This window comes from Adiantum capillus-veneris, chromosome 15 (genome assembly GCF_014529385.1).
Source record: "Adiantum capillus-veneris isolate H3 chromosome 15, ASM1452938v2, whole genome shotgun sequence".
NCBI lineage: Eukaryota > Viridiplantae > Streptophyta > Polypodiopsida > Polypodiales > Pteridaceae > Adiantum > Adiantum capillus-veneris.
Window position 1 is genome coordinate 103,740,940 of NC_140945.1, and position 20,735 is coordinate 103,761,674.

General features: G+C 41.9%; 1 protein-coding gene across 3 annotated transcripts in view; it reads right to left on the reverse strand.

The window, feature by feature from the left end:
• SFR2 (Glycosyl hydrolase superfamily protein) overlaps positions 1–13,892 on the reverse strand; it is a 78,254-nt gene extending 64,362 nt beyond the window's left edge. The window contains exons 1-5 of one of the 3 annotated variants that reach the window (XM_086482894.1): positions 13,774–13,892; positions 13,228–13,418; positions 11,776–12,379; positions 10,516–10,654; positions 10,279–10,445 (exon numbers count right to left, since the gene is read on the reverse strand). In XM_086482894.1, the coding sequence (XP_086339020.1) occupies positions 10,279–10,445; positions 10,516–10,654; positions 11,776–12,379; positions 13,228–13,405 (1,088 nt within the window). In that variant the 5' untranslated portion in view covers positions 13,406–13,418; positions 13,774–13,892. The other 2 variants (XM_086482895.1, XM_086482896.1) reach the window with 2 other exon arrangements.
• Between the last annotated feature and the right edge of the window lie 6,843 nt (positions 13,893–20,735).

Consider the following 20,735-nt stretch of genomic DNA (forward strand, 5'->3'; position numbering starts at 1 on the left):
TCGGCAGCATAACAACCCCAAAACTTGCGCGAAACCAATTCCCCTGCTAGAACTCACTTGCACTGGCGTATACCCTCTGATTCCTGCCCAAAAACAGTAAATTCAGCACGCTGTATTTACTGGTTTTTGCCCTGTTTTCAGCCCCAAACAGTCCCCTTACTGTCCTCTGCCAGTGGGGCACGATTCCCAAGTGTCCTGGCGTCCGTATGGCTGAAAAACAGTCAAATTACAGCGCATACACAGCGCTGATTTTGCACCTGTATGGTGAGGTTATGACCCTCACCAGTGCCTGCTTTGGAGTAACAGTTAGCTACCCCTGTTCCTGCTCAAGGAGGCTCTTGCCTCAGCACGAAAGCATGAACCCACACAGTTGTACATCAGTCAAATAAGGAGCCCTCTTGTGGGGCATCACATAACTGCACGTAGGGGAGAGAGAGAGCAGTGTGTAGTGTGCAGGGCATCACTCCTAGCACCACACTGTACATGAGAGGGAAAGGAAGCACTCCATAGCTCTTAACCTGTGAGACAGATTGCATAATGAGGCCTTCCCAGCTTAAAAATTCAGCGCCCATTTTTTTGGAAGAGGCAAGTGCATGAAAATGTGACACTTGGCGCATTTACAAGCATTTTCCCGTTTCGGGTTCGCCGCTTAAAAATATCCCAACCGACGCGTTAGCTGACTTCGCGGCAGAGTTATAAAGTGTTCCCCTAGTCATACCGGAGGTAATGACGCGAACACATTTCACGGCCCAAAATAGCAATTCCCTAAATTTTAGGAGATGCTTCCGTTGGGCTCCCACTGGTCTTCCGATCATCTATCCTCATTGGGACCGCATCCAAAAGTGCAATGTGGCCCAACTGTCGGATACTTTTTGTTGGTAGTCCCACCTTGACTTTACGCCTTAATTGAGTTCACTTCCTAGTATCCACCAACTTGCTAAGTGGGACGGGGAAACCTATATGATCTTGCTATGAGCCTAGACATCCTCTTACCATACGAATTCCAGTGCCGACCACTTCCCGTCTGCTGGTGAATGTACCGTTCACATTGGCCATACAATGTCCGACCGTTTGCTACTTCAAAAAGAGGGTCTCAAAACAAATAAAATAAACCCCATTGGAAAGAAACCAACAACCAAGGTTAGCAGTAGCCACATCCTTGTGATATGGTTAATAACTGCCACGTCCTCGTGACATATAGCCATAGGCATATTCCCCCTGTTTCGCAAAGGCTTGAACGTATCTTGCATTGAAGCATTGCTAGACACTAGCTATAAAAATCTGGTTGATCAGACCATTAGTGTCTTGCAAGGAAGCCTTTCAAATGGTCCTATCTACATAGAGTGTTTTCCTAATTTCCCTTGTAGTCTCACAGACAAATACTTTGACAAGATTGTATCTCTGTTAATCAAGACCCATGGTTTAGATCTTAAGCATAGCTCTGATCACCTACAAGTGGCATATCGCATGATCATTCGCACTGTGAACACATGTCTACCTTCTGTGTAGAATTCTGGGTACCTTAAAGAAGATGCTTCTTTGATTAAGGGCCAAAACATCGTCATGAAGGTTGACGAGACCACTCAGGGTACTTTAGCTGAAATGGTTACCTAGCAAGAGGTTTAATTTCCTAATGAATGGCAGTTAGACATTTCTAAAACGCTTCTAAATGAAGTGAATGTCCCTACTCCTTTACAAGTACAAAGGCTTGGATCTACAAATCAATACAAGATCCTTGGCAATCAAAGTCTAGGAAGCAGTTGGAAGTTGTGCTCGCTAAACCCCAGCACTATGCGTCTACTTCAAGCTCTGCCGAGTCTCCTTCAACGACAAAATCACACCCATCTCTGGCCTATCTTCATCCAGAAAGTTACAAAGATTCAGAAGGTTTGTTTCGATGCAAATCATGCAATCGCATCATGGCATCTGCTTATGTTGCTAATGGAATTGAGGTCTTGAAATTAATGATAAAGATTTGTCTCATAGTACGCCATATATTGTGCCTTCTCCGAATACCAAGTTACAACCTTTGGAGTCTTCTTCGAATTGGCACACTAACGCTCTGAATGAGCTTGCTGCATTGCAATATTAGGTACTGAACAAACTCTCTCTCCTTACTCAGTGCTCACCTTCTTTTCCACGGGGGGTAATATATCACGAAATTAAAGATAAGAAGGAAGGAAAGGAAGTGAAACCTATACAGCCTGTACAGTTGATTCAGTATGATAATCAATCTAGTGACAAGACTTTTCCAAGGATGTTTTCAGCTGCGCTGCATGAACCTACTATTGAATTAGTAACCCAGTTTTCTGCAGACATGTCACCATTTGCCCCAGAAGATCTATAAGATGGGTTTAACCCTAATATTGGGTATAATCCTAATATTAGATGGGGAATTAATGCTTAAGTCCAAACTTGGGAACAGAGGCAACAACAAGGTGAAGTTGTCAGAACTATCCTCCCAGAGGATAGTGACTGGAAAAATTTTCATGATGATACATGTGTACTATATGAGGAAGAAGAATTGGATGAGCTGGATGTGTTGTTACCACAAATATTTCCCATTCTCGAGGCTTCCTCTAATGATAAGTAAGTAATTAGCTCAGAATATCTGCTTTCTTCTAATGAAGAGGATAGGATGATAAATCCTATCAAAATGGAAACCGAAGGAGTCAAGGTAGAATCATCCTCATCGACATCCTCAAATTTAAAAGGGGTAACAAAGATTGGGGATATGACAATCCTCGACATCGATAGTCTTTCTCAGGAACAGATCTGGAAGGTTTTCGAGTTCATCTATAACTCAACCCACTATAGAATTAACTATAAGGATTTGACACAGAGACAATCTGTGTTTATGATTATAGCAGGTTTCCAGGGAATGTTAAGAGCCTGGTGGGATGATCTCAGTCCAGACAGTAAAGCCTACATCATGCAAGGTGGGTCTCAAGGACGAGAAAATTTCGATAATGTGATTTCTCTATTTTTTGCAGCTCTTGTTATGCAGTTTTTGGGATCAACCAACAAGATACAAGAGTGCAATAAAGAGACGTTTTTCAGAAGCAAACTCTATGATTTGACCCACATCAAAAAATATCAACAGCACATGACTCAGCTCATGTATCATTGTCCTGGTGGTTATTTCAAGTCAAAGTATAAACAATATTACCTGAATTCTTTTCTTGAGCCTTTCTCTAATTTAATTTAAGAAAGGATTAAAGCTACAAGTTTGTATGTTGATGAAAATCTCTCTAGCACAAATAAATTCTTTTATAGCCGAAGTCACACATCTGGAACGTGCTAGAATCAGAGTCAGGAAAGAAATGAAACAGGTAAAAGGATTTAATACAAGTTTCTGTGAAAAGGAAACAAAAGCTAAAGCATTTGGATGCAGAACCTCTAAGGAATGCAGTTGCAAAGTCAAAGCTCACAGAAACAGATTTAGCAAGAGATTCAAAGTTGTTCGCAAGAAAAAGAAATTGAGTAAGGAAGAGTGAAACCGGCCTATTCAATCCAAAAAGGACGGTAGACTTTACTTCAAACCTTGATTTAGCTTTCACCCATTATTAGTCGTCTATTCTACCTGTACTTTCAAGACACAACAAAGGGGAAAGGGATACAGGCTGCTGCTAGATTGCATCTGTATGAGAAGACCAACACCAGATTGGCCCCTAACTTAGGCGCCCCTTTCGGTATTTCTTTATTGTTCAAAAGAGGGAATAAACGTTGTGGTTCCCTATAAGCTGCCCCGCACAAACTTGGCTGAATTTCAACTGTTCCGGCCCTATTTCGGCAACATAACTGTACTAGGACCCTTCATAGTCAGTATTCCCACGCATTGAATGACTTTCCCGACGCATACGGGCACTTTGCAAAACCTGGCGAGAATCTGCAGCACGCTGAATTCTCTGTTTTCAGCCCCGAAAATGCGCCAGATCACCTGTACAGTGGTCCCCTCGCGTCCCCGAACCTCCTGGGGGTATTAGGGACCGTTTAGGGCCAAAACCCTAAACCTGCAAAAATACACAGCAGGCTGTAATTTACTGTTTCGGGCTCCGTTTCGCATGCCGGTCGCGCATCCGTAGCAAGTCCTCGAGCTCCCGCACCTGTAGGGCTACTTGCCCTTTGAATCGGACAAGATTTCTGTCGTAAAACCTCTCCGAATTCACCTGTACGTGCGGGGGATTAGCCGCTAGCTAATCCAGTACCTGTGCAAGAGGCTCTTGCCTCGGCAATTGCGCATGAACCCACACATGTCAAACTGCACGTAATGACACGAAGACATTTTCAGGTCCCAAAATAGCAGTTCCCTAAATTTTAGGAGATGCTGCCATTGTAACTTTCTAGGTCATCCGACCCTCTTTGTACACTGCAACCACACCCAGAACTGAAATGTAGCCTCTGTAACAAAGGATTCCAGTTTGGCTAGTCAATGACCCCACTTGGCTAACCATAGTCCTTGTCCAACCTTAGTGCTCTCTTGCCCTCAGGCCTGGACTCCCTCTGAACAGTTCCACACTAGCTATGCAATGCAGGGCAGTTAGATTTCCTGAGGGGCGTTTTCCAAAAAGTGGAAACAAATAAATAATAGGAAAGAAATCAACAAAAAGGATAGATAGTAGTCACACGCTAGTGACAAAGAGCAAAGGCAGTTAAATGTTACATCTGCAACAAGCCAGGCCATATCGCTCCAGAATGCCCTAAGAGGAGAAAGAAATTTGGAAATGCTGTCCTTAAGGATCGATATGAATATGAGGTGATCTATTGCAATACCTTACAAAGGAAAGATTTCCCTATTTCTGAGTATATGGATTTTGATGCTGATGAGGAATCTACTTCTGAAAGTTCTTCTACTTCAGAGACTCCAGAGGAGCCTATTTTCTCTTATGATAGCAAGCCTCGATTACAAAATATGGTAAGGAAGCCTTTTCCTTTTCAAGCAAAAGAAGCTACAATCCTCTAGTCCAGAATCAAATTCCAGTTCATCTAAAAGATTAGAGCAATGGAGAAATAAATATCCTCCTCTCAAGCTTGATCTGTCCCGCAAAGAGCAACAAAGAGATCAGTCTCTACCTCTTTTCAGAGATATAGTTGAAGAAGCCCCTGCTATAGCTCTAAGGGAAGAATGGCGCAGGATGATGAATAGGAAAAAAGAACCTGCCTCTGCTCGTTTCTTTGCTAACAAAGAGACAAGTAGACAACAACAAAGATATCAGAAGATTTCATCATCTGTGGATACAGTGTAACAAACTGCTGACGTGTCAAAGCCTAAAGAATGGAGCCAACTTACAGATGTGGCCGAGAGACCTAAACCCTAATTTCTGCCATACACCCTAACTGCCTAAACCCTAATTTTTGCTAGAAACCCTAACTGCTGAAACCCTAATTCTGAAAACCCTAACCCTAAAACCTACAAACCCTAATTCTAAAAACCCTAATCAGAAAACCTGCAAACCCTAAGAAGAACAAGTACCAGAAGAAGAAGTCCTACCAACTTATGGGGACCCCGTCCGATGGGGCCCCAAGTGACATAAAGACATTAAAAATAAAGCAGAAAACACTCAAAAGACTTTGTACATCAAAATATGATGACGTGGCACCTGTACGGACGTTTCGCAATTCGCGGCGGATTTTTAGGAAAATTCCGAAATTTTAGGAAAGTGTCAGCTTTTCATATTTGATGCTTTTAGGCTTTGGGACTTTAAATATGAGCCTTGGGGGCCCTCTCTGGCACTCTTTAGCGCGCAGATTGCAGAGCAAGTGGTCCCCAACTGTTGTACTTCGCGAATCAGCAGTAATATAAAGAAATACCGAAAGGGACGCCAAGGTTTCGGGCCAATACTCTATTGAAGTGCTAAAAGCCTGTTCAGTCTGTTCTTTTCTATTGGCACATAGTGCCTGCCATGTGACATACAGATATGCCAGAAGCTTCTACTTCTAGAGATCAGCCTCTAAACGAAGCCTGTGAGTATATTCAAATTTGTAGTAAAAATGATCAGGCTATTCTCAAGGCTATACAGGAGGTAAATGTCAAGTGTGATCAACTGCAACAACTTCGTTCTGTCGAAAATCAATTAGCTACCCTTGAAACTAAGATTGATTATGTTCATGGGATTGTTAATCATCTGTCTAAGGTAGTTGCTATGACAGATATTGCTAATGAAGCCCCAACGAGATTGGGTTCCTACTCGATCCATAAACAATTGAAGTATTATCAATTTTGATCCAAAGTATAATCATGTCTTCTATTCAGAAACTTGGATCAAATTTCCATATGAAAAGTCCTTCCGACTGGATGCCTTATGGGATTCAAGGTCTATTGTTTCATACATCAACCAAGCTCTAGTTCCTCAGCATTTAGTCACCGAGCTTCCTCATGGTATCACTGTTTCTTATGCCAACAATACTCGTAGGCGAATTTCAAAAATTGTCTTGTGCAAAATGGCTTTGGGATATGCTAAGTTACACGTCACTCTTTATCTTCATCCTCATCCTAACACTGACCTGACACTAGGTGTTGATATTATCTCCCAACTCACGCCCTACATTGTGAACCCTGATCTCTCTATCCGATTCCGTCTGGAAGACCGGTCCTACACAGTTCTTACTAAAGCTCGTGGAGCTCTTTTGCTCGGGGGGGTAATTCCTACACTCCCCAACCCACACAAAAATGAGCGTTTTTTTAGCATGGTTTAAGGCAGAAAAGCTAAAACATCATGATGAGCTACAATCATTTGCTACTCAGTTGGCCGAACAAACCAGTTAAAACCCTTTAACCTTTTGGGACAAAGAAGAATATTGGATCACTCCCTGGCAACCCACAACCAAAAGGATTAAAGGCTACCCATCTTGGGATGTCTTTAGAAGACACAAAGCTTTGCAAAGAAGAAATTGACCAGCTACTAAAAAATGGTTTGATCGTTTCCTCTAACAATGCTTTTGCATGTCAAGCTTTTTATGTGAATAATCACTCTGAACAGAAACGAGGGAAGAAGTGGCTCGTCATTAATTACAAACCAATTAATGATTAGCTAGAAGCTAGGAGATTTCCTTTACCATTAAAGGATGATCTACTCCGCAGAATCAAGGACAGTCAAGTATTCTCAAAATTTAATATTAAGAGTGGATTTTGGCAATTTAAAATAAATCCTGTTGATCACTACAAAACCAGTTTTGTAGTCCCTCAAAGAATGTTTGAACGGACAGTATTACCTATGGGACTAAAACCTACTCCCTCTCTCTGTCAGAAAAGAATTGAGGTTTTATTTTCAAATTTAGAAACAATTAGAAGATGAGCAGACGTGAGAGATATGTTGTAGACAAAGTGGAACAAAAGACTTAGTTGGTTTATCATAAAAAGCAAAACAAGGCTGATTACAAGATTTGTAGAGATAACACGGAAGATTACAAATTGTGCAGAGATTAAACTGCTAAGATTACTAGGCTCATAAGGACGTTCTATGTGATAAGCTCTTAGCTCTGGAGAAAAGGTCCCTCTTTTCTTTGAGTTCTCCTTCCTTTATAGTAGATGAGTCTGAGTTGCTTCCAGCATACGCTAGTGCGGCATAAGTGCGGATAGCTTTTACAGGTGTCACTTTACAGTGTATCCAGCACCTATTAGTAAGAGTAGCTTTAGTGAGTAGGGAGTACGAATAACTTTACAAATGTCAGCTGGATATATTTAGTGAAAGGATTTATACTAAAGTACAGTATCTTTTTTAGTCACTGTTGAAATAGTATCTTTTTCAGAAATCGAGTGTGACATCATAGCTTAGGTTGCTTTGATGCGAGATAGCAAATCAGCAATGTTATTTTTGCAACCAGGCACGTATTCATAAGTCACATCAAAATGACTCAGTTTGTATGCCCATCTGTAGATATAAGCATTTCCACTATCCTGCATTCTTTTCCTGGAGGAATTTATCAAAATGCTTCAAATCACTTCTTAAGGTAAATGGCATTCCCAATAAGAAAGATAGCACAACATTCACTCCAGCTAGCAGTTCTCTTTGGATTGAATGATACCGTTGCTCAATATCCTTGAATCTTCCAGAAGCCCATCTACAAATAATAGGGGTATCATTAACCTGTTCACACAGTATTCCTCCCCATGCCTCTTCAGATGCATCCGAATATACAATAAGAGGATTATTCGTAAGAATTTGTAAGGGAGGTAATTTCTGACAAATATCCTTTATTGTGTGCACAGCCATGGACAAATTCTCAGACCAAAAGAGTTCCTTGCTTTTTTCTAACTGCTTGAAGGGTAGCAGGTCCTTTGCTAGATGATGGTATTGTGGCGCTATCCATTGTAGACATCCTACAAAGGATTGAACTTGTTTGCGATCTTGCAGTTGATCTGGAAAATCCAATAACTTTTTTAAAACATGATCTTGCATTTTGATATGGCCAGAGAAGATCTCCACCCCCAAAAAAGTAGTTTGTGGTTGACAAAGCTCCATTTTCTTAAGACTACGAACCAATCCAGCAGTTTGGAGCTTTTGCACAAACCGTTTCAGATGCTTGATATGACTTTCAACATCCTTAGAGTAGACAAGGATATCATCAATATATAGCAGTAAGAATTCTCTGCAATCTAAAAATAAAACCTCAATTCTTTCCTGACAGAGAGAGGGAGCAGGTTTTAGTCCCATAGGTAATACTGTTCATTCAAACTATATCTAGAGAGAGAGAGAGAGAGGGATGGGATCCGGAGAAATAATGAGGCGGAGTTCCTCTCCTTCACAGACCCTTGAATAGACGTCCCTTTCGATATTTGTTTTATTTATGTAACAATGTAGAGTGCAAAGCTCATGTCAGAGATGGTGCCCTGCTTCTGTGAGAGCAGAACGATAGAGAGAATGTGTTAGAAGCCCTTTCAATTGGCTAAATCAGCCGATTGATTTAATTGCAGGAGAGAATGTGCCAAAAGAAGCGCTTTCAAATGGCTAAATCATCCCTTTTAATAGAGGGGGGTGTGTGTGTGTGTGTGTGTCTACCATAGCCCAAGTGCCAAGTGCCTACACTTTCTTCTTCTAATTGAGCCTCTAATGGGCTGTTTTGCATGTGTGGCCAGTTTCTCCTCCGTGTGTATGGTTGCCTTGGCAAAAAATAGAAGTTTTGAGGATTGCCCCTCAGTACGGTCGCCTAGTACCTGCCATGCTTCAACTGCCCCTCCTTGGGGTCACCTAGTACCTGCCATGCTTCAGCTGCCCCTCTCTAGGGTCGCCTGGTACTTGCCATGCTTGAACTGCAATCTCCCCTGCAAGGACTCCAGTTGCTTTGCAAGGACTGCCACCTAGCCATGCATGGACTCCAATTGACTTGCATGTACTACTACCTGCCATGCATGGACTCAGGTTGACTTGCATGGACTCTCACTTGCCAAGCATGGACTCAATTGACTTGCATGTGCCATGGATGGGCCTTCCACGTGTCCATCTACCCTGCTTTCTCTATTGATTGCTAGGCACCAGTAGCCGTGCTCTTTTCTCTACACTCATTGCCAGACTATCGGTCGCCCTACATGCTTTGCAAGTTTCCCTTCTACTGGACGTCCTGCATAGGTCAAGCACCTAGCCAAACGCATCATAATCCCGCAACTCTTCTGCAACTTCTCAAGTGGTTCCTACAAAATTTCAACAGGCATATCAAAACCCACCAATAATTGCACATATTCAGCCCATGGAAATTGGACAAATCAGTGACAAGAAGGGGGAATATATCTTGCAAATTCTTCCCCTACCTCCTTACCTCTTCCCTATTTAAAGAATTCTTTCAGGAAACAAGAAATAGAGAGAGAACAAAAATAAAACCGAAAGATTTTGATTACATCTACAAACATCCAATGATGAGTATGAAACAAAACCAAACAAATAGAATGTCCGAGAAATATGTGTAATGGGAAGAAAACATTAAAAACAATAATCCATTAGTCAAAACTTGATCCAATAGTACAACTGTGCAGCTGCAATTGTCATGAAGGCTTGCTGAGTTGGTTAAAACAAGGGTGATCGAGTCTACATGGGTGGGGGATACTACTTGAGTGAAACAGCCCCCAAGACGATAGTTGGTGATACACTGTGCATCTTACACTGGCTCCTACTTCAGCGCACACCGATGCAAACACTAAGGAACGTATTCAAACACACATGCACTGAGTCCCTCAAACTTTGTGTGTAAGCGCGCGCATGCGCGGGCGCTCGCGCTCACGCGCTGGTGTGTATGTGTGTGTGTGAGAAGAGTTTTAGATGCTACTACAAAAACAGTGCATGTTACCTTACAAAATCCAAAAAGTAAGGCAGTGTCTTGTCCTCTTTCCAACCACCATATGAGCCTGCCCATGGAGGAAGTGAATGATGAAATAATGTAAGCATCACGCGCATGCCATGGGAGCGCACCTTCTGTAGAATTTGCTTGTATCGGTCCAAGGCAGCCCAATTCATCTGCAACTCAAAATTATCCATGAAACACTATGCTAGATCATTCAAACCATGAAAATGGGAAGCATAATACCGATCGCTCTGCTCCTTCCAGTGGTTCTGTTGGCATTACTCTTGTCCAGTCAATGCCCATTCGATAAACTTGAACATTGGCCCCTTGAGCCAATTTGATCTCAGGATCAGGGTCTGACCAAAACTTTAGCCGCTGCTCCCTGTACAATGACTTGTAATAAGAAAAGGGAACTATTTTTCCCACATAATTTCTGGACCAGCCAGTAGCTCACTGCACTCTAGTTTACTCACATGCACACACACAAGGAAAAAGAGACAGACAAACAACAAAAAGGACACGGATGACAATCACACGAGGACTAATACCTTGCACATAGCAGGTCGCTTGACCAAAGGGTTTTTTGTCTCCCACTGAAGTTCAGGCATCTCGGGTTCACTTGACTGCACTTACACTTGATGCTTCAAGGGGAGTTTGAATGCTAAATGTACTGCAATTTCAAAATCATGAATGTGTTTTGCAGTTGGGAGGGTAAAGTTAGTTCTACGGACAAGGTCTTGGCTTACGTATTGTGGTCTGATAGTAGTCCATAGGAGGGCACATCCTCTTCCTCCTTCACTAGCACAGAAAGGAGATGAAGGTGAAAACATTCCATCACACCAACAGTTTGCATGGGCCTGAAGGAGCTCCGAACAGAGTTTGAGTGGATTATTAAGTAGTTGCAGTTTCTAGGTGCCTGGGGGATGCTGTAGAGTCTTACCTAAGTCTATGCACGGACCTGAAGGAGCTCTAAACACCGTTGGTGTTAGTGTGAATGATTCAGTAGTTGCTGCTTCTAGGTATGTGGGGCATAAAGAAGGTCAAAAATGGGCACTTCTAGGTATGTGCGGTATAAAGACGATCAAAGTGGGTACCAGCATTTTGGATCGAATAAAAGTACCCCAATATGCGCAATACTCTTAAGTATAAGGACGAATCAAACAAATAATAAGTTTAAAAAAAATTCCAGGCAAGATGACTTCAACTTCTATAAAAACAGAAATAAAGAGATAAATTTTATCTAGAAGAATGTCAGCATCGATGGCTCAAACTGTGATAACACTTCAAATCAGGAACCAGAACAATACTTAGGTTTCTTGCCACATTCAAAAGGATGATGCTTTAATATAATGCAGCTAAAGAAAGCCTTGGATCATAGTGAAAAAATTGGCATGTGAATAAACCTTTGCAATATGTGAAACAAGCAGGAAAAATACAAACTACATTCTAATTTAAAATAGGAAAAGGCAGACGATTAAACATAAAAATATAGTGAAAACTTACGGATTATGAGCATTGTGCCAAGCAGCCACATTTGTCTTATCATCCTCGACGAATTTTTCATATCCTCGAATCATAGCTTCCATTGCAACTCTAACAAGCCTCCTTCCTTTTTTCGGCATATTAAACTGCAAGAGAGGATCTTCTGTGCTTCCCTTGGCCCTCCCAAGCTGGGATTGGTCTGTGTTTTCATCCAATTTTATTGACTCAGTGCACTCAAGCATCTGTTCTGTATTGACTCGTGCAAGTCTCTCTGGGTCCACAATCTCTTGCGGGCCTTGATTGGCTGCCTTGTCTCTCTCTTGCCCCTGACTGATAAGCTCCCACTCTCCCATTGAAGCTGGGCTTGTTGACTCTTCCTTATTTCCTTCTGCAGACACCTCTTTCTTCAAATCATCATCTTGCTCCTTCTCGCTCTCTTTTTCAGCACTACTATCAATATCTTGTGTTGCGTCACCTAAGGTTCTCTCCACCGCTTGCCGAAAGCCACTATCTTTCTTTTGTTTTGGAGGAGTTTCTTTTGCAAATTGAAGCCAAGCATCATCCAGCTTGTCCTCCACATGGGCAGGCGCAGTTGCAAGTGCAAAGAAAAATCCACCATCATCCACTGCAGGAGATCCCAAAGCACAGACCCCAAGAAAGCATTGCCTGAATTACCCCCAAAAGACAAAGAAGATGACACTAAGCTAACCTAAGATGCATATTCTTTCAATGCTTGCCTGTTAGGTATAACAACAAGCATTAAACTACTCTTTTTAAGAACCTATAAATATGCTCATAAAAACAAAGACGGAGACAAGGAGCAAGCGGTTAAAGGCAGCAACTAACATTTTCACTGGTTATACCAACATCACAAACAACAGTTGCGAAAGGGAGGCCCGGGGCTAATTCTTCGCATTTCTCTTTTGATAGCTTCAGTGACATGAGAACTGCTCAACGTCTATATGAGTACGTGCTAACGAACATTCTTAGTGCACAGTGCATATAGTTGGGACGACTCCATTCAACTAAACAACATGCTTCAAGATGCCTGTGCTCCACGAGGAAGCACCTGAGTAAACCCTTTCAGGACGCCTATAAAGCTGATCATGCAAATGTACTGAAACTGTTATTCAGCAATACTCCAAACACATAAAGCTCTTTCCACCTTGAGATCATGACTGATGTAAATTGAATTTGCTATTTCGCAAGCATATGAAATGGGGAGACTTCACAAGAAGTTCAACAGAATCCACAAAAGTAGACCGAAGCAAAGTTGTTTGCAAATTGTGGGATAGGTTTCCTAAAACCTAACCTTCACTCCATGGAGCTGCCCTATTGACAAAAAATTGGCACATTATGTACAAGGCCAAACAGTAAATTTTTGACAAAATTTCTTCGATAGATAGCAATCTCTTTATCCAAAGGCTACAAAAATAATCTGAGCCAAGACTGAAGAGAATCTTGGAAAATTACCGTCTTTATCAATGGGGAACTGTGCAAGAATTTCTTGATCCTCATCAAGAGGACTTTCAAATGGGGCAAGGTTCTGCTGACGATATCGGCGATATGAGAAGGCGTTTGCAGCTACCCCAAGAAGACCTGCAACTCCAATCAGCTTTGATACATTAAGCAAGAGTAACACTGGAGCCATACTATGGTGGAACCTGCACATTCAGAGAGAACAGAACTACGCAAATTAGACAAATGCGTTTATTGCCTCCGTTAAAAGGGCTCATAGAGCACAACATGCACAAAACCCAGATGAGAAAACAGATGGAGAAGATGACGGAAACCCTCAAAATGCTAAAGAAAAGCCAATTTTTCCAGGGAAAAAGAAGCTCAACTAGAAAAAATTTAAAGTGAAAAGGAAGCGAGGTACCCAACAGCATCGGAGGCAAGGGCTGCTAGAATAATTAATGGAGCCAGCACAAGAAGACGGGAGCGGGAAGCAGAAACACAGAGAAAAGGAAAACAGAAAATGAGGAACAGGAAACGTACCGTGCGGGAGAAGCAACTCACCTTGATGGACACAGAAACCTGCCAGAATGGGCAATCAAGTAAAGAACACACTCAGAGAACCTTACCGGCTATTGCCAGTGGCCTTCTACTTGTGCTACCGTCCACCGTCCCTACTCAACGAGGCGGATAAGAACACTTGGCTACCTTCTTCGTCCTCCACTTGGTGACATTTTATTACTGACACGTGTCAAAATTTGAACTTCAAATTGAAGAAGAAGAAGAAGAAGAAGAGTATTTTAACGTCGTGGGAAACTATCCCAAGAGACCTTAAAGGTCTATCCGACAAGGAGAAGCTTGTTGAACTGCAAGCTCCCACTCACACATGTGGTACCAACGATGAAGAAGCGATCACGGGTTGTCGATCGTTGCATGCTTAGATCTTGAGCACATGCATGGCATTTTAGAGAGAGAGTGATACAAGGTCTCTCAAATGCCGTTTGTGCCAATCAGCAAGCCTCCCACTAAGCAATCGTTTGAATACCGTCAGTCGTCGTGAAGTGTAGAGAGAGGTGATGGATATATACAAGGACGTGGTGAGTTGGTGGTGGGTCGCCTGCACTTCTTTGGCTTGTTGAACAACATAACACATGCATATGTGCAGCCTATCCAACAGGAGTAGCCCAGGGGGAGCATAGTTTCCAATTTGGAGAAACACGGTGCAATAATTGAATGTGTAAATTAGCATTGTTAGCGCTTGCAAAAAGATTGGTATTATGCTATTTTTCGGAATAGCCTTTCCTCCTTGTTTGTAGATATTTTGATCCGATCAATAGAAATCAAGTAGCTTGATTATTGTCTCGTCTCTAAATGGAGTAGCCATGCAACCATAGATCCCCCCCCCTTGCCGGGGGGGGGGGGGCTTCCATAGACCAGGACAAATGGAAGGGGCTTCTTTCTTTTGGGTTAGTCGAAGCAACCCATAGAATCCAAACTACAAATGTTTAGATAGCTAGTATTCTTTGTCATAGAGGTTGTATGAGCCTAAGTCACTTTTCTAGAGGGCCCTTAGTAGCATTTTGAGAGGGAATACGAGGGAGCCTTTTGTGAGTGTCCCAAGAACAACTCCAAGAGACCAAGAGAGAGTGCACGACTAGTAGAGAAAAGAAAAAGGGGGCGGGGCAGGGGGGGCGACGACCTTGGTGAAGCGAGCTTTTTTTTTTCTTGGGCTGCTCATGCACCACTAGTGCCGCTAATTTTGGCCTCTAGAGTCACCACCAATGCCACCCATGATTCTTCTCCACCCTCTTCTCTCTCTTTCTTTTCAACCCTCCAGCTCAAAAAAATCCCTAAAGGCACACCTGTGTATATATAATCCATCCTCCCTCTGTGTGTGTGTGTGTGTGTGTGTGTGAGAGAGAGAGAGAGAGAGTGAAAAACCCCAACCCCAATGCATTTTCTTACAAACTTTCTATAAGTTAAGACACAAACACCATATATGCTCCCACTTCTTGAGTCGGGAATTGAGGTTATGAGCATGGAAAGGGGTGTGGAGTACATGATAAAGATGCATTAAATCCCTCACATGGACTTCCTACAATTGCATGGGAAGCAAGCAAAAAAAGTTCAAAAGACTCATAAAAAACTGCTTTGGGAGATGGAATGCATTACACTTGCTACATGATGACTCAATAGAAATCTCAAGTGAATGAAGCTTTTCTACAACACCAATGTATTATGGCTTGGGAGGAATCCGATGCATTGAGTTTTCATTTCTAGTGACAAAAAAAAAATTCCATTCAAAGCTAACATATACAAATCTCAAAGGCCATAAATGGCAAGTTATACATGGTGTAACTAGGGGAGAACTAAAAAAAACATGAGCGAGCTCGCTATTGTATAATTTTTATTTTAAAAAAACTCGAGCACGAGCCACTTCTTTGGTAGAAGGGACCCCCTAACCAGCTATCTCTTATCCCTTTATCTATCATTGTCTCTTCCCTCTCCCATCAACCCCAACCCTACTCTCCCGCCCTCTCTCACCCCTGCCCTCTATTATGCTACTATCCCCTCTACCCCTCCCGCCCATATATGCTTTATCTCGCTACGCTCTACGTAACTCCTCCCTCGAGCCTCTACCTCTCTCTACCCTCTTTCTCTCTTGTCCTTCTCACCCTTCATCCCTCTACCCTCAACTTTCTACTTCTCTCCTCCCTATACGTTTTTTCTCTCCACTCTTCTCTATACCCTCTACATATCCCCTTCATCCACTCCACTCCTTTTATCCCTCCCACCCTTCATTCCTTTACCTCTTTCATCCCTCTCATCCTTGCTTCACCTCATCCCTCTACATTTACATACTGTTCGAATTACAGTTGCAGGGATGCACACACAGCTTGGAGAAGATGAAGAAGCTCAAGGCACACAACAGAGAGTGTATTGCTTAGTGCACAATAGAAAGATAAGATAGCCCTAGAATGTTGGGTGTATATACAATGCACTGAAAAAAAACCTCCTACTGAGGGAAAAAATGCCCCGACGGTCCTAAGTGTGTTCATGCACATCACTTCCACACATATGGTAACAAATCCCCCTAGGAGTGATGCGGTGAATGATGGCTGGTCCATAGTTTATAGGGAAGTGCCATGCCCTGAGGACATGATCAATTCACAAAGGGAAGCAAGCCCAAATCTTTGCAAAAAGCTTATAACTTCTCACAAGGCAATGCCTTTGTGAACACATCTGCAAGGTTCTCTGTGTTGGTACATAAGCCAAGTTGATCTCTCATGCTGAGAGTCTCTCTCTAACATAGTGATAATGCACCTCAATGTGCTTTTGCGAGCATGAAAAATTGGGGTTCCTCACAACTGCCTGACTGTCAGTGTAGATGATGTTGGCAGTGTCTTGTCCAACACCCAGATCAGCCACCATAAGGCGTTTGAGCCATATACCATCATAGCTGTGAAGATGGCCTTGTACTCAGCTTCACAATTGGAAGTGGCTACAGTAGGCTGCTTCTTGCTCAACCATGATATACATGAACTATTGAGCATCAAACAAAAACCACTTGTGGACACTCACATGTCATAACAACCAACCCAATCTGAGTCCGAAAAAGCATGTAAATTTAGACCCCCCCCCCCCCCCCCCCCCCCCCCCTTGGGATAAAACAAGCTTAGACCCTGGGCTATGCATAAATCTGCTAATCTATGAGACTGCACACTGAATATATGTCCTCAAATTGAATATCTAGCCTCATATTGCATACATAAATAAGGCATCCAATAGCAATTTGATAAAGAGCTACATCGACAGGATCACTAGCGTCATGAAGACTCAATTCTAAACCTGTTTCCATTGGAGTAGCAATAGGTTTACAGTCCTCTAGTCCAAACTTACATAGTAATGTCTCTATGTAGCTTGCTTGACACAAGGCGATACCCCCATCACAATGCTCAAACTATACGTCCAGTTGATGATGCAAAAGACCCAAGTCTTTCGTCTTGAAAGTAGCATTCAAATCAGCCTTGAATTCAACAATGTGTGCCTCATTCAGACCAATAATCAACAAATCATCTACATACAGAACGACAATAAGAAATACACCCTCACGCTTGAAATACAATATTGTTACAAAAGCCTCATTTAACCAATTGAGTGTCAGCTTTCTCATACCAAGCACAAGAAGACTGCTTCCAACCATACAAAGCTTTCATACATTTTCACATTTCATCTTCTTGTCCTTTCTTGACAAAATCACGAGGCTACGTTACATAAATATTTCAAATATATCACCATTCAAGAAAGCATTAACAATGTCTAGTTGATGTACATTCCATTCAAAGTGAGCTGCCAATACACATAGAAAACAAACAATAGTCATATGACAAGTGGGAGCAAAAGTCTCTTCACAATCTGTGCCTTTTTGTTTTGCATAACCTTTTGCAATAAGTCGAGCCTTGTAGGGATCAATCTCACCATCCATATTACGTTTCAACTTGTAAACCTACTTCGTAACGATGGCCTTTTTGCCAGGAGGCAAATCAGATAAAGTCCACGTGTCATTTTCTATAAGTGCATTTGTGGCACCAAAGCATAAGCTAAACAACCAAAAACGTGCATGTGATCAATAGATGGTTTTTTATCATGCCATGCTTCATAAGGAGTCATAGAGTGCAAGGCTTTGGTAGGACACATATTAAGTACATAATTCTTGCAAGTGCATATAAAGACAAAAGGTTTTTTTAATCCTTGGTGCATAAAGTGCATTAGCAAGTGTGAAAAAACTCCCATTCGCAACAGTTAGCACAATCTTTCCAACTCCCTTCACCGAATAAGAGGTATTGTTTTTACAAGTCACTGTATTCCCATGAGGGACAAACTCGAGAGTGGTAACAAGTCACTGTGTGAAGTAATGTACTTTGTAGCACCACTATCAAAGTACCACACATGTGAATCTATAGCAACTAACATACATGCATCATGGACAGAAAGATCATAAATACACTCTCCATTAAATTCCCACTCTACATCTACATCAACACCACAATCTCCTTTCCCATAAGATACTACAATAGTTGCAACTGTAGTGGATCCAACCTCTTTCTTCTTGGCCTCTTTTACCTTCAACTTAGGATAGTGATTTATCAATTGATCATTAGCCTTGCAATAATGGCAACACATCTTCTTCTTGCTCTTTTCACCAAAATTCCCAGACAAGGTACGACCAGTAAAAGCATTAGGAATAGATAATTTGCCACTCATTGAAGAACCATGAGAAGTGGCTACATTGCTATTACCAACTTCAACTTTCTTCTTGGCCTCTTTTACCTTCAACTTAGGACAGTGCTTTATCAATTGATCATTAGCCTTGCAATAATGGCAACACATCTTCTTCTTGCTCTTTTCACCAAAATTCCAAGACGAGGTACCACCAGTAAAAGCATTAGGAATAGATAATTTGCCACTCATTGAAGAACCATGAGAAGTGGTTACATTGCTATTACCAACTTTTCTTTGAGTAGAAACAAAAGCCTATTCAACAAATTGTTGTTTAGCTTTGTTCTTTCTTAAAAGTGACTCTTACAATAGCATTGTGCACAACAGACCTGCCAGAACCTGCAACATCCTCAACAGAGCTTGTATCCACAAAAGGCGAACATACATCAATGCCTTGCACAACATTCCAAATTCCCTTTGACACAAGAACATGTGTTATCATGTAAGCTCACATTGTCATCCCCACCCAGTTTATCCTCAACAGAGCGAACATCTTGAAAACATATGGGTTGTTGTCAGCCATGGCGAGTGACTGCGCCTAATGTAAAAACTACCCAGAAAGAGGAAAACAAAGAAAGACCAACACATGCTATATAGCACAACCCAAAGAGGATTGTAAGGGACCTGTTCTGTAGAAAATTGCACTAACAAAAATTCTATGAAAAGGATGAAATTGCCTACACATTACTACCTGTAGTGGAAACGAAGGCTCAATTGAAACCGAATCAAAATTCTGAGCAAACCACGCTCTACGTTCATCGATGATATCCCTATGGACCTACCTCCAAAACGAGGGGATGATGACCATCGTATTGAGCTCCTTCCAAGAAGCTCACCGCCTAACAAACCTCCTTATCGAGTCTCACAAGCTCAACAAGAGGAGATTATGAGGCAAGTACAGGAATTGGTAGACAAAGGGATGGTGAGGCCTAGTTCCTCTCCCTTTTGTTCTCCAGTCCTTTTAGTGCAAAAGAAAGATGGTACATATCGTATGTGTGTGGACTATCGAGCACTAAACCATATCACTATCAAAAACAGATTTCCCATGCCTCGGGTAGAAGATCTGTTTGATAAGCTACAAGGCTCTACCTACTTCAGTAGGATTGACCTTAAGAGTGGCTATCATCAAATAAGGATAGTGGATGAAGATATCCTAAAGACCGCGTTTCGTACAACATTTGGTCTTTATGAATATCTAGTCATGCCTTTTGGCTTGACTAATGCACCAGCTACTTTCAATCGTCTCATGGAGAAAATTTTTAGACCATATCGTAAATTCACTGGAGTGTTCTTTGATGATATCATCATCTACTCCAAGTCTTTGGAGGAACATAAGCAACATCTCCAAGTGATTTTTCAAGCCTTGAGGGAGAACAAACTTTTTCTCAACCAAAAGAAAAGTGAATTCTTCCTTCAAGAGATTCAATATCTAGGTCATATTATCTCTCACGATGGTATTCGTATGGATCCATCAAAGTTAGAGGTAATAAAATCATGGCCTAACCCAAGGAATCTACATGAGCTAAGAAGCTTTATTGGTATGTGTGCATACTATAGACGCTTCATAGAAAAATTCTCTCAAGTAGCAGGACCACTACACGACTTAACAAAGAAGAACGTTAAGTTTGTATGGACTGCAAAGGAGCAAAATGCTTTTGAAAAACTCAAAGAGAAGCTTACTTCCCAACCAGTCCTCGTGCTTCCGGATCTCTCAAAGCCATTTGAGGTCCAATGTGATGCCTGTGGTGATTGCCTTGGAGCGGTTTTGCTTCAAGAAGAGCATGCCATAGCATATGAGAGCCGAAGGCTCAATAGTGATGAACAAGTCTTGGGCATTTATGAGAAAGAGCTTTTAGCTGTTCTACATGCCCTAGACACATGGAAGCACTACCTATTGGGGACTCCATTTATCCTACGAACTGACCACCAAAGTCTCAAGTATTTCATGACGCAAACCAAGCTTTCTGACAAACAAATGAGGTGGGCAAATTTTCTTTCGCAATTTAATTTCCATATTGCTCACATAGCTGGTAAGCACAATCAAGTTGCCGATGCACTTTCACGACGACCAAAAGTTAATGCGGTGTCTATAGCTACTCACAAGGATCTATCCTCTATGATAGATGAGTATGCTACTCACCCTGACTTTAGAGACATAATGTCAGCCCTTGCTTTGGGGAAGAAAGAGGAACCATTCACCTTGCAGGATGGTTATCTTCTCCACGGCAATAGGCTATGTGTTACCC